This window comes from Ischnura elegans, chromosome 6, assembly GCF_921293095.1.
Source record: "Ischnura elegans chromosome 6, ioIscEleg1.1, whole genome shotgun sequence".
Taxonomy (NCBI): domain Eukaryota; kingdom Metazoa; phylum Arthropoda; class Insecta; order Odonata; family Coenagrionidae; genus Ischnura; species Ischnura elegans.
Genome location: NC_060251.1, coordinates 124,420,963 through 124,436,510, shown reverse-complemented (window position 1 = coordinate 124,436,510; position 15,548 = coordinate 124,420,963). Strand labels below are relative to the sequence as shown.

Below are 15,548 nucleotides of genomic sequence, written 5' to 3'. Positions count from 1 at the left end.
CGCGGCCGCATTTGGTGGCTTCAAGCTAGGCCGCCAGATGGAGTTAAGTGAGTGCTCACACTGCCAAGATAAAATTAAGAAGAGGGCACCTAATGGTGATAAGCAGCAGTCGTATTCCATCCCTCAAGCAAAATTCGTCGTACAAGCAGTTGGGACGACAGTATTAAGGGAACTATTTGTCCATGTAGACAAGACCACATCATTGTCGTCTCTTCACATGACAAAAGCAATACTTGACGATGGCACATATGAATCGCTAACTGCAGAAAGGCACCATGTCCAAGTGGTACGATTTTTCTTTTTTTCTTGAGTTGTTACTGGGTGCAAGACTCAACGCTTGCTAAAAAAAGGGAACATGTCCGATCGCTGCTATTAGCTTGAAAATGCCTTTAATATTGTGTAGTCCGGGATTAGTTCCCTTTCTTCGGCAAACAGCTGCCTGCTAGCTCTGGCATACGCGTAAACTAACAACCAGCTCATCTGAGTTGCGTCCTGTATCCCCAGTATATCTGTCCACGACACCAATTACCTCACACAGCTCACTAATTGCATCTTTGGTGTGAATAATCTTCCAACGAAGGAACATACAACTTTTATCTATCATGAACGTGATGTCGGTGAGGGGGCTTACAAAGTGGGTAAATAGTTAAATTGATACATAAAAAACAAAATTTACATAGATTAAAAAAACATAAAAAAAAAACAAAAAAAGGACTTTATCCACATCTAAATCCAGATAAATGAATTTTTCATCCAAAAAGCACCACGTGGTGCAGTGTAACATGAACATCGCCGACTTGACAATGGATTAATTATTTCAGACTAAGGAACGCAGGAGAGTCGATTCGGGCTCATATATACAAAGCCTATTCAACGGTACTTCCTATTAATTTTGAAAATGGTACATCCCAATAAAACAAAGGTATGCATACCAGAATAAAATTGAACTTTTGAAATATGATTTTGTCAGGGCGAACGACAACATCATCCAAAGAATATGAAAACTGAAATAATGCAGTAAAGCAAATTCTTTCTTCATTCAGATAAATGTATACAAAATAATTTGTTCATACATTGTTCTCCATACAATGTCCCAAGACATTCTTTTTACGGCAGAAAAGAAACTTGTCCTTAATGCAAAAAATCTCTGACCAACTCTCTGTAAATATATTGCGTACTTTATTTATGGGTACACGTTCTAAATTCCCAGTCATGTAAAATAATTTTTTATTTATTTTGTATGCGGTGCATATGGGTTAATTAGGGATTTCTCTCTCCTGAAAAGCCAGCCAAATTGGACGCGACGTCTTTCGGCAGTTAGCGGCTCAAATGGTTTGGGATTCTGTTAATATGGTGTCCATAAATATATTTTCATGCACGTTTTAAATTCTGCGGGCAAAAAAATACCACAAATAAGTTGAGGGTTAGAGGCGGCTCACATCCTAAGCACTGAGCAAATCTAAACTTACCCACGCACACAGCACTTCCTGCCCTTTGTCAATATGTCCTTTGAAGCTTAACGCCCGAGGCCAATGAGGAGAGAGATCTCTCGCGGGCGATTAGTGAGAGAAGGGGAACGACGCCACTGAAGGTGCCTATGCGTACAGTGACTAAGTGAAGGGTAAAATGTATTTCACTGGATATAAATATAGATATGGAAAGAAAGGCATCTACGAGGGGGCCTCACATATTTCCCAAATTAAATATAGGAACTCGCAGTAGGCAATCGTATAGGCACCCTTCTTCCCGTGGCGATATTACTATCACGCATTTTCAATACGGTAAGGTGTGCCATGAAATAAATGCAAAATTTGAATTTTAAGCCACGTATTTTCCCTGCAAAGGTAGTAAGAGTTACTTAGTGGCTAACGTCGCCAATGTGCTGATAGGCAATAGATGAGGCTCACTAATGGACATTCGGAGGCAGACTAGTACACGCACTAGAGAGATGCAGCCTATGTCCTTTCAATAGGCAGTAGAAATAGCCACGAGGGAGAGTAATAGAAATGAACTCACAGGACGAATGGCCCGATGGTGCGGCCGTGATAACACAGATCCACGCCCACTCCGCTCAGCACTGCAAATGAGAAGAGTCGTAACATTTAATGCGATGAAAATATAGAGCACAAGTAAAAAATAACTTTACCAATCGAGCTGAGATCCGTCTGGCTGACTCGGTCCGGGTGAACGAACGAGGTCTCACTCCCGATCGGTCTCACTCCCGATCGGCCCGAGTGAGCCAGCTCACTTTCGATTTCGACATGCCTGATTAATCTTGGCTCGAGATTCGAGCTCAGTTCTGCACAGCCAACCTTTTTTGCCATCAGACTAAAACTTCGGCACTGTTTCTTGCATGTGCCCATCGCACGCAGTTTTGCCCTAAAATAGCTCAAATTCAAAGGTGGCTTTGACCATTTGAAACTTACTAAATCAAACATTTTTATCGAAATGGTTAGCAACAATAATTTCCCACCCTTGAAGTTACCAGGTGATCTCATCCTACGCTACCACGACGAGCACATCGCGAATCTTCAAATAAGATATTAAGAAACTGACCAGGTATTGGAATGGCAAATAATCTCTGCCGGTGCTCCTTTAACTGCAGTACACGATTCACTGTAGTATGGGCTCATATTTGCCATTAACAGTGCCCGCGGCTACGATGATTCATACTACCGTATTGAGAAACTAGATTAACTATCCTTGATTAAGAGACGTACTGGAAATTTTAACTCATAGCACATACAAGAACGGCATAATCGATAGTTGAAGATCGGTATACGCATCATATCCGTTTATTTATTTATTATAAACTTCGCCGTAAACAGCGCATAACGGCCTTTCACAACGAGGGTTTCCAACATTAACAAAGTAAAACACAAGCATTCATGCCCTGAATAGGGATCACCTACCCAGGCGGGATTCGAACCCACGACCTATGCCTTAACAAACGCAACGCGATTCCGCTCGCTCTCTCTCTCTCTCTCTCACCCTCTCTCTCTCTCTCTCTCTCTCTCTCTCTCTCTCCCTCTCTCTCTCTCTCTCTCTCTCTCTCTCTCTCTCCAAATCACTCCGAATGCAGCATTCAGATCTGATCTCGGTTGGTAAACGTGGTGATGGTTCCTACTCATAAACTTTTACAAAAGGCTATAACATTGGCTTGAATGCAAAAACAGTGGCCCGGAAATTCAAAGATCCCCGATTCGATCCCCGGTTCGATCCACGGGTCAGGGGAATTTTTTCTCATGGCAATTCACCGCCGTACACGCGCACTTCGAAACATTAATTTTATCACTATGCGTGGCTTTGGCGCAGTTTGAGGCCCTCATCTGGCTGTGGCTTCATTGAAGTCCTTTTTCTCCCTCGCGTTGCCGTCCTTGACACAGCGCGAGGGCCTAACATCTAGTACCATGAGCCTCGGTACAATTGCCATGGGAAATCAGGTACAAAGATTTTCAAAAGTCGGACCCCACGGCCAGCACGAGCAACTACGTTTTCTGCTGGCCTCGAACTTGGGGCATTGCCTGTGCGTTCCATGACTTGAAGCGGCCAGTTAGACTTACTCACGATCTTTCTATTTCCATTGCATTCTTCCTTTATCCCCTTCCACGCGCTTCCGCAGAGGAGAGGGCTCAAGGGAAGTAAGGTAAGGTGAGTTCCACTCCGGGAAGTAGTGCGGCGAGTCCTCGAAAATACAGACCGTCGGGCCAACGCACATTCAAGCGCACTCAGGCGAATGGTCTCCTTATATTTGACAGCGGGAAAACTGTGTTGAAAATAGCTGCGGAATTAGGAGTTGATAGAAAAATGTGTGCAAGTGGCTTAAAAGAAAAGTTGATGGTGACGAGACATTAGAGACTAAAGCAAAAAGTGGACGTTCAAGAAAAACTACCAGGTGGCAAGACGAAGACATGAGGGAGATGATTCGTCAAAAGTACTTGTCTACTGGTGGTCTAGCGGGGTTGAACATTCACGGTAATTTACGTTGTAGCTATGCGACAGTAAGAGGCCCATTCATCGAGGGTGAGATTAAGCATTACAGGGCTGCCAAGAAACCCTCTATCAGCGAAATACAACGTGAAGCCCGTTTACAATTTGCCAACTATTACGTTGGTATGCCCCAAACGTACTGGCACCTCGTGATATTCTCAGAAGAGAAAACTTTCAGAGGCAACCAGCACGGGAAGTTGGGGCTTTGGCGGCCGAGAAATACAAGGTAATGATTCTTTTAGCTTGAGATATCATGTGAAATTTATTGTAATTACGTAGTATATACATGAAATGTGTAGCATTTTTCGCTCTCACAATCAGCTTTATTTTTCTTCCCTCAAAAGATGGCGACGACTACGAAAAAATAAAAAAGCTGTTTACAAATAACAGCTGTTACTTATACTTCCAACATAATTTTCAAAGTTCATGATGAGAATCATTATTTTAATATTGGCCATTTTTTTACAGGTATAATGAAGAAAATTTAATGAGAACAAAAGATCCTGGTCACATCAGTCTAAGTTTCTCGGGGGCAACATCTGCGGCTGGACCAGGACTGCTAGTTAAAACCCCAGCCAGCATGAACGCCGAGGATTACGTCGAGATTTTAAGAACTTACTCATTGCCCAACATAGAAGAATTCGTTCCTGAGGGTGAGGAGGTGGTTTTTGTGCAGGACAAATGTCCGATTCATAAAGCTAATGTAACCCAGCATTTGTTTTAAGAAAATCCATTTTTTACCTTGGTCTTCTAACTCACAGGATCTTAACCCCATCGAAAATGTCTGGGGAATAATTACGAAGGAACGGGAATACCACAGAGAGAAGAGCTCGGAGGCGTTAGAGGCCCATTTGCAGGATGCTTAGGGAGATTTCTATAGGGAGGATATTTGATTAGAAAATATAATTGATTCCATGCAATTACGATTACGGTTTGTAATTGAAAAAACGGTGATATTATTAAATATTAAAGATGTTTCTTGAAGTATGTGCATTTCATTCCTATAATATATCAACGCGAAACGAAATGTTCTGTTCATTCCTCACATCATGAAATCCTGATACCTTTTCAGCAATTTTCGTGGCAAAATGCACGAGCGCAGAACATCGAAATATATCATCAATCAAATGCCAAAAAGGCGTTATACCGTCTTAAGTGTCTGCTTTCACTGGTGAATCTTGATTTTCCTAAGCGCACAAATTGGTAACAAATGAGATTTTTCTGACAGCCTTCATCGACTTGACTATGATGTTTGTGATTCTTCCACAGGCGTTACATCTGGAAGAATTTAGATTAAAGTATATCATCCACTTTTACTTATCCTTAAGCTATAAATAAAATCTCTTCTTGATCTCCTCTTACTATTATCCTCGTAGAAATTTAGGATCGATATGGCAAGAAAATTTGCAGCCTGAAAAAATCACATTACGTGATAAATAAATGAAGTGGCAATTTCGCACTTTAATAGTAATGAATTCTAAATCTATTTTCCACACTCATGTTATTTTGAATACAAAGACTTGAGGACGAGAGGACATGCAGTATCCACTATATTATTCAATTAATAACATAAAGCTAAGAAAAAGTTGTGGAATATTGATATCCAAGTGAAAAAACGACACATCATCATCACCACACACGATAATGGCGAAGTTTCACCACATCAAATACTGAGATATATTTTTTACAGTGAAGTTCGATCTTTTGAATATCGGTAATTATAGTTTCTTAACCTGCAACATGGCACATGTTACACATTTAAACCATATTTTTTAAAAGAATCAGCTTATTCTACTTTCAATCAGTTGACAAAATTAGTGTCAAATATACGGTTTTTATAAAAATTTCGAAAAATATGGTAATTTTCTATTCGCGATTAGCACGGGGAAATTTTTAATGTCTGAAGATATTTTGATTACATTAGGTGCTATTTAAACATTATAAGGGCATTAATTTTGTATGATTCGTCTGTAGAATTGTGAATTGAACCGCTATATTTTTCATTTGTTCACATAATTAAAAATTTTTAAACTTATCAAATTTATTATTTAAACTTATCCTTTGGGCAACCGCGATACAAAAATCCTCGGAGTGCGATGTGGCACTAGTCAAAGGACGGCACGGGCCCGCAACCCTAAATATGCAAATTTTGTACGCATGTGGCTTTGTCTAGGGTGAGCTTTACCTCACCTTTGCCAAACCAACCTCTGGGTTGAAGCACTGAGTCAATGACCGAGTGTCCACATTTTTATTCAACTTTATATTGCCACAAATTTATGCATGATCCAAACTGAATTTTGATAAAAATGATTATAATCATTTTCATCAAAAGATAGTCAGTATAATTATACTAAATCACAAAGCTGGAGAACAAACGTCGCCAGAATAACATCATTATATTTCATTCAAACTAAACAACTCCTAATCATATTCTCTACCTTTCCTGCGACAAAAAAAAACATTCAAACCTCATTGGAAAATTTAGCTGGCAAAGGGTTCCCAAGTTTACAAAATTATTGACCAGATAATGTCAATAATGCATTGTTCTAAATTAATATTGCAATAATATATAACATCTTTGCTAACATAAGCGCATATTTATGTAAATACTAATTTCAAGCAAAGTTACAGTAAAAATCTTTATCCATTTTAATGGTTAATACTTATCTGTTGGTCTAATTCGTAATTTATAAACCAGCTTAGTTGACATTCCATTGGCCGCACTTTCTTGTAGTAGGTGGTTGCCGGGGATATTTCATATGCCACAATTTTCTATTTCACCTATTCTTCCCTGAAGATCTTGGTATTCCTCAACCCTCTGTAACGCTCAAATAGTACTCAGCTTGAATAACAGGTCCGCAATTTGCCTTTTCGTGACACGAATTACCGCAGTAACTTGTTGAAAAATTCATCTTATGTATATCTCACAATATAATGTATGTATTTTTAAGTGTTCCAGTATATCACGTATACAAAATATTTTCAAAAGTCTGTTAACAGCAAAAACCTTGAGTTTTTGAGGGTTAAAATTTCAAAATAATCCATTATATCTAAAAACATTGAGCGGCACATCCAACGCAAGAATTTTTCTCGGTAAATACGATATTATATTATCTCAACAATTTAAAGTGATTATTTATCAGCACAGAATGTGGTAAATAAGTAAAATGGGTAGTAAAATAAGTAGTATAAGTAAAATGAGGAAGAATAAATCAGTTGGGCCAGTATCAATAGATATACTCAAAATGGGAGGCAGTGAAATAACAAAATATGAGAAACATTTATTCAATGCTACGATAAATAACTAAGTTCTACCCAAGGATTGGAAAAAAGCATACGTAACACCCATCTTTAAAGGAGGAGATAAGGGATTGGTTGAAAACTACAGACCGGTTAGTTTGACGTCAACAGTGTGCAAATTAATAGTAAAAAGATAATTGCTGATTATCTTTGGGAACTATGGGAGAGCACCGACTGGTTGTTCAATTTTCAACATGGGTATAAAAAAGGGCACTCCTGAGAAACGCAACAACTTGGTTTTTGCCAAGAAATTGCAGACTCTATGGATGAAGGGATAGAAGTGGATGCAATAATTGTCGACCTGTCAAAAGCATTCGACAAAGTAGAGCACAATCGGCTTTTAGAAAAAAAATGAGAAAATTACCACCTCAAACAGACTGTAGACTGTATTTTTGGGTCGAAAATTTCCTGAAGGGTCGAAGGCAAAAGGTTAAAGTGGGTGAAATGTGCTCCGAAGAAGCACAAGTAACGTCGGGTGTCCCACAAGGTAGCGTCCTTGGACCGCTTTTATTCTTAATTTATATAAATGACTTCCCAAATAGTATTAACTCCGATATTAGGCTTTTCGCAGATGACTAAATTATTTAAAGGAGAATAGAAAGGGAAAGCGATCGAGAAGTGCTTCAAAATGACGTAAATAAAATGACAGTTTGGGTGTCAAAAAATGGAATGGACATAAACGTAAAAAAGTGTAAATTTATAACTTTTAGTAGGAAACTAAATGGCACTAGGAGAGAATACTTATATATTCAGGGACGGTTATTCCAAAAAGTGACCTATGTAAATACTTAGGGGTGTATTTAATGAAAGATTTAGGGTGGGAGGCAAATGTCTAACAATTAACAAAAAAGGCGTTCAAAATGTTACATTGGGTGATGAAGAATCTTAAGGAAAGTGATCGAATTACAAAGGAGAAGACGCATAAGACATTAATCCGGCCGATTTTCGAGTACGCGTCACTAGTGTGAGACCCGTATGATAAGGGACAAACAGAATCCATCGAGAAGGTGCAAAGAAAGGCAGCAAGGTACGTCATGAGGAAACACAAAAAGACCGAAAGTGTCGGTAAAATGCTGAAAGTACTGGGATGGGACACACTAGAACGGAGAAGAAAAATAAATAGGCTTTTGCGCACTCTTCCGCACACTGAAAGGGGAAAAGGCATGGGGGGGACTACGGAAGAAGATTGAATACCCCAGCTATATTGATAGGCATGATCACCAATACAAGATGAAATGCCGGCCGCAAAGGACTAACATAAAGAAATTCTCGTACCTCAACAGGACGATTACGGAATGGAATAGACTCCCTGCAGAACTGTTTAAGCCCTACCCTAACAACGTAAGGATTTTCAAGAAGAGGTGTAGAGGATTAATATTGGAAAATTAATATCACTGAATTTTAAATATTCACTTTCTAGTTTCATTTTGGTAATGTATTTCTCATTTGCAATATTTTTCTTTTTCTTTTTATTTTGTATAAACTGTTACCACCTGGCAAATAGCCAACTTGTAACTTGTACAATATAATAATAATAATAATAAATACCATCGGACGGAGTAAAAATAAACTGGTGTATCTTTTTCACGAGAATAAAAATACTTGGCATTCAATATACTCCTAAGAAAAGAAATGCCTCCAAAGGAGATCTAATAATTGCTGTCGGTTCTGGTCTTATGGCAAATTTCACTCGACCGTTTTATGTAACTCATTGAAACCTTTCCTCTTTAGCTGCTTTTGGCTATTACAAAATTGCTACTAGTATGCATATTTTTCTGAAGAATTACAACTATCTGAAAGACTATTTTTCCAATAGAATTTTAGAAGAGACGTAGGGTAGCCTTAATAGGATAAGAGCCAAACCTGATTGAATTGTTTAGCAAATAATAAAAATGAAACTTAAGTTCCTTCAACAATATATCTTGTCGTCCAATATCCACGACAGCAGACAGAAAGAGGGGATTTTCAGGTATAGGGACAACTTGTAGCTTGACGAAACTCTTAATGACAGGATAACTTAAACTTCACGCACTATAATTAGAAAATAACCTTAAGTTCTTGGTCACCGAAATGGGTAAATCCGGTTACAGAAGGTCTTCATGATTACATCAAGGTGTACCGAGTTCAAAAAGTACGAATACTACTTTCATACTGCATCAAAAACGGTTTCCTCACATTTTCGTTGGACTCGGCCTTGCGGCGACCCGATGGGAACTCTCTCTCATCTTCTCTGTCATCCTCTCATCATGATGCAAAAGTGCAGCTGAGCCGTAATTCCCTTTTGGCTTCCACTTCGAGGGTGAGCATTTTTGGGTTCTGGTGTTCTCGAGTTCTGAAGTTATGGGGTTGGCGGAGGCTATGGGTTTTCCCGAAGACTTTCTAGTCAGGAAATATTGCTTGGGTCTGTTGGCGAGAGTAAAGAAGTCAAGTTGCACCAGCCACATAGGAGATCAAGTTCAATGGGCTCTAAGCAGGAATGGAACGCATAAGCAATAGGCGAAGGTCGACTTTGGGAAAGCCCGGTCCCGGCTGCGCCCGTCATGTGGACCGACTTTTGAAAGTGACAGTACATACGTGGATAGCGAAGTGGTGTGCGTAGAGGATCTACATCTACATAATACCCTGCGAGCCACCTCTAGGGTGTTTGGCAGGGGGTGATCAATCACCGGCATGCAGCATGCATTTGGACTCCCACATGCACACCACACCGTCCAAAAAACGTCCCGTATAATAACAAACTATACTACTATATGCTGTTAGAAATAATAATTGAATTAAGAAACATGCTTAAAGTTTTACATAGGTTAGTAGGCTACACTACAAGTCATGCAATCTATTTTCGAGTTCTATTGCTGCCGTTATAATCTCTTATTGATCGTGGAAAAAATCACATTCGGAATCTGTCTGTTCTACAATCTATCTCTCTTATTTTATTTATATGATCTGATCTTCCGTAGTATGTTGGCGTCCGTAAGATATGGTTAACTTCGTCAGAAAAGACACTGCTCTTGAATTTATCTAAAAGGTTTAGTCTATTTTTCAATCTACGGTCCGACAGAGATTCCCATCCGAGTTTATCTAAGAGATCAGTTACACTAACAAGACTATCGTAATGACCTTTCACATACCTCTATCGGATCTAGGGATCGGATAAGCCAAAGATCCGTGGATCGACTTACGGTCGAGGGGAAATTGTGCTCATGGCAACTCATGCATATCGCAGTTAACTTTATAGACAAATTTAGAGCTACCGATAATTATACCTTGAGTTAAGGTGCTATTCAGGATTAGTTGGCCATGTTTCTCGCATGAAGAGATAACTTTAGCATCACATTGGACTTACGTTATACGTGATCGTGAAGATCTGCAGATGGAGGAAATTGACACGAATAACTGTATCAAACGCTTTGCTAAAATCAAAAAGAACCACAATGGAGAATTTGCACATTTTTTGGAAAAAATAGACGGAAATAGAGGGTGATAAATCTTGCACAACGTAAAAACCTCGAAGGCTAGGTAACGCTTCGTTCCCGAGATAAAAATTCTCAAAGTTGTTCCAACGGCGTTTGGAAGGGGTCGTGGTCAACTCGGGTGGGTCTGACGTCATAACTGCCGTTTCGGGGCCTCCGAGGCAGTACCACAGCAGTGGTTGTTGTCACGGCCGATCCCTCAGGGACTCAGGGCAGCATCAACCCGGAGACGGAGGCCGCGACGCACCCAGAGTATCTTTGCATTTACATCAACATCTGCGCTCCCTTAACTGCTACAATAAGAGGTTCTACGTCGTTGAATGAAGGTTGCATGTCAACAAAGCTAGACCAACGGCTGCGGAGGCAAAGCACCGGCCCTCACTTTTTCAATTTTCACGCAGAAAATTTATCTAACATTTCACATTAACTTCCACAATCTGACGTGAAATAAAATAAGCTCTCTACTCATTAATATATTTTCTCGCGACGTCATTTACTAATGAGTAATAAGCTTTTAACCTTAAGTCGCTTTTATTTTGAGCCGCTTAAGTCGCTTTTATTTACCTCCGTGAGAGACTCACGCTACCCTTTTATGGCATGAATATTATGTATCAATTTTTATCCAAGCTACAACAGTTGGAGCATTACGAAATATTAACTTGAGAATTAATAAAACAAATTTGATTGAAATGGTACCTGTCATCTTGATAACCCACGCGGACGGAGCTCAAAAGGCTCCTAGAATCGCAATCGTACCCATGTGCCGATGAAGACGACTCTGGTTATTTTGTGACGTTATCAAAGCAAATTTCAACCATATATATGGTTTATGTCCCTGAATTTTCTGTAGACCCGTAGAAAATGCTAGCAAATTACTGTTTATTATGAGAACGTATTAATGGTAGTCGTTAGATGTGCATTTTCGGCAGCGCTCAGTTATGAGTAGTACTCTATATTATTACTGCTTGATTCCTAGACGTCAAAGTGCAACTTTTATTGCAAAAGTTTTTCTTCATTCTTTCGAGGAAAGAAAGTTGCGTTTACTGTTTCAGTATGCCATGAGGAGGAAGATAGAGTGCATAACCGATGCCTTCTTAAGCTTACGAGCCGTGCTGTTGAATTTGGCAACGCCGCATTAGCAGAGAAGGTAGTCCTATCCGTCCTACAGTGGTCCGATTCTCTCCTGCTGAAGATATTAAAAATCCATCACGAATACTTAACTGGAGACCCTTAATTACAGACAAAAGCACTTAACTCCTAAGATATAACAAATAAACTGTTGATCTGCATTCTTTTCATGTAAGTAGCGGGGTTTGGAAACCTAGTGCCAATTCAGAGAGCACACGAAAAGCACTTTCTAAAATAATGAAAAATAACTTAAAGGCAGTTATCTATGTAAAACAATAGACCGTTGAAGAGACACAAAATATGCACTTATTGTAAAAAGAAACTTTTATTTCATGATAATGTGACAGTCCTTTTGCTTGGCTTCACGAATACGAATTCACAGAAAAACAGTCTGCACACAATTCACATGTGAGATCGCGAATCAGTTCCGCTGCTTACTCATAGACAAACTAGAACGTATTTCAATGATTTCGGTAAATCCACAAACAATGTAAGAGCACACACACACCATGAAAATATCTATAGTAGGAACTAGGCAAATACAATAATCAAAAGCCGGAAGGCATGACCTACTTATATTCATCACGTGCGACTTAAAATCACAGATCTCGTTATGATGAAAACTACTATTTTTCACTGATTTAGAGCCTTAAATTAGCCCACGCAAGTGGTACAGGTGAATTCCTTACTGTTATTCGTTGATACGATTAATTTACTCAGTGGTATAACTAGAGATATTCTTAGGGGGGATGAAGGGGCTTTGGAGGGGAATAGAGGGGTTAGTGGGGGAAACCCGCCCAGGAAACGGGGATTTAAGGAAAAATTTGAAAAATAACATGCCTGAAAATGCATTTTACATCATTTTGGCACTTAAAATTTAACTTCAAGCAGACGCAGTTAGTATTCATCAAATCCAGACAAGAAATTTAAATTATTTTTTGATTTCTTAGAGCCTTTGGGGGGATACATGCCTTCATCCCCCCCTTGGTTACGCCATTCAATTTACTACTAGATAAACAAACTTCACACATAGCTTTGATCTTTTAAGCTTGATCGTGAAATTTCATATTTACGGTGAACAACGGAAGTAATCACGCCACTGACAATTTGTACATATATTTGTCAGATATTTATCGATAGCGTAATTTTTACAATTCTAACACGTTGGTACACTGATAATTACAACTCTTGGCTGATATTTTTCAACCTTTCCTAACTTTGCGCATTACAACCACTGGCACTGATTATCACCAGTAGATTAACGGGAGTAGTCAAGTTGAAAATAAAACTATTTTGACTCAAAATATGTTAGTAGATCTCCAAGCAGCGAGCAAAAGTTGTATTCACTGGTATTCACCTTATAGTACAAACATAGGCAGTCCTAAACGACGACTATTCCGGCACCTATGAAGAAATGGATTATTGGGTTATTGCATGTAAAAGGACAGCATACAATAGCAAACATCAAAATAGTTCCAATTACTTAGTGAATGAGGTGCCGTCCATTAATGGGGAGGGGTTACGTAAAATGTAAATTGATGTAATTGGATCAACGTAATCCCTCCAACGGCCGTGGCTCAGACTGCTACAACGATGTTACTTAGGTATTATAAAATATGTTACATAGGTAATATAAAATCTTTGGTGTCACTTCTCCAGTTTTATATTCAGGGACGCCGACTAACAAAAAATATTGGGGGGACCCAAACCGGGGACCTTGCCCCGGTAAATTTTTTAAGTAGTGAATTTTAAGTTTTTAAGCATTTTAGAAGAGTCATATGGTCATCATTAGAACCCTGTTCACTCGAATCTCGATATCTGGACACTCCGGGGAAAATCGATAAGCCTGACACATTTTTCCTCACATCTGAAACGAGTTTTTGGGGGGGCTCGGGGCCCCTCTGGCCCCATGGAGTCGGCGCCACTGTTTATATTTTATGCGCTCACTCAGATATTAATATTACAAATAATACAAAATATGGGGGCTTCCGAGCCTCTATCGTCGATTATTTTGATTTAAAATGAAAATAGCCAACACGTCTCGCAAGCGAGGCTCTCACAACTGCTGGTAAATCAATAATCACAACAATAATAATATAACAATCACAATAATACATCTGGAACGTGTCGGGCTACTACTCCTATGTTGCCGAATCTCCAGGGATCCTCAATTTAGGAAGACATAACGGGTAAAACTGTGGGATTCGTTTGCAATCATAGAAGCCAACTCGCTTTTGCTCGCCTGTTATGGTCTGGTTATGGTTATGGTCACTAAGGAAGGTTATATACTTTTTGTCTACCATTTGTTAGTTGGGGATCGTTTACTTTTCAGTTGGCTAGATTAGGCATAAGCAATACTTCCACTTTTAAGTAAAACTAGCGTATGGTACGCAGGTTACAATACGAAAATTAATTTTTATAGAAGAAAAACTTTTTTCTGAGGGGCTAAAAAAATAAAATAAATTTCTACGAGTCAGACAGTCTCTCTATAAAATTCAATTCAAATACAAAAAACGTTAAGAGTACGTTCCACTGTAACACTCAATTCATACTTAATATCTTAACATAACGACTTTACGAAATACAATATGTATACAATGTATACACTTACCCATACAAAAAAATCTGTGCTGTGACTGCACTAAATCTGCACTGTAGCTGGACTAAACTCTGAGTTTAGCACATTCACAGTACACTTTTCTGTACTAGACTGTACTATGGCAGCTAGAATTTGAGAAGAACTGTACTGTAACAGTGCTGGATCACTGTGCTTGAACTATGCTAGAGCTCAGACTGCACTGTGACTGGGCTGGGTAACATGACTGGAGCTGTACTATGGCTCAAACTGGACTGTGACTGGGCAGGGTAACTGGACTGGAACTGTACTATAACTCAAACTGGACTGTGACAGGGCTAGAAAACATGACTGGAAGTGTACTGTGGCTAAAAGTGGACTGTGACTGGGCTGGGTAACATGACTGGAACTGTACTATAGCTCAAACCAGCTCAAACTGCACTCTGACAGGGCTGGACTTAAACTAGTCATTGACGGGAGAAAGTATTTCCTATATTATTTCATATTACGATCAACAATCATTTCCATGAGAATATGAATGCGTAAATTATATAAAAAATTTATGTTGACATTACCGCGGCAATGCATAGCTCCATCTTGCTTATTATTTTGGTAAAGTATGGTCAATAGAACAACTTCCGCCGATACTCAGCCATCTTTGTTGGACAGCATTGGTGTTGAACCGGTTGTAACATTACTTATTTACGTGCTCTCATCCTCTGAATTTCACGCTGTACGATGGATGCGTCGATGTAAGATCGACGCTAAGAACGTGAAGAAGTGAACTTTACTTCAATTACATCAAAATTAGCTACTTCCCTACAAACACAAAAAGGATCAAATCTGTATTTTAGGGAGATTTCATAATACATCAAATCTAGATTTCCAAATGCTTTTTAAATACGGATTAAATCTGTTTCCGAAGTTTCTGCGCCACTAGCGGCGCTAGCGTCGGTGACGTAATTTTTCAAAATGGCCGAAACATTAGTGATGAAGTGTGAAAGTGTGTTTTGTTATTGTTACTAAACGACTAGATTTGACCGACACGAGCTGCATATGGTTTATTTGCTCCATTATCTGTTATA

General features: G+C 39.2%; 1 protein-coding gene across 3 annotated transcripts in view; it reads right to left on the bottom strand.

The window, feature by feature from the left end:
- The window catches only part of LOC124160108, a 205,183-nt gene that overhangs the window by 108,658 nt on the left and 80,977 nt on the right, over positions 1–15,548 (bottom strand). Inside the window, exon 2 of one of the 3 annotated variants that reach the window (XM_046535856.1) lies at positions 2,017–2,077. The exons of the other annotated variants lie outside the window; for them this stretch is intronic. Within the exon in view, the coding sequence (XP_046391812.1) occupies positions 2,017–2,077 (61 nt within the window). The remainder of the gene's footprint in view (positions 1–2,016; positions 2,078–15,548) is intronic. 3 annotated transcript variants of the gene reach the window in all.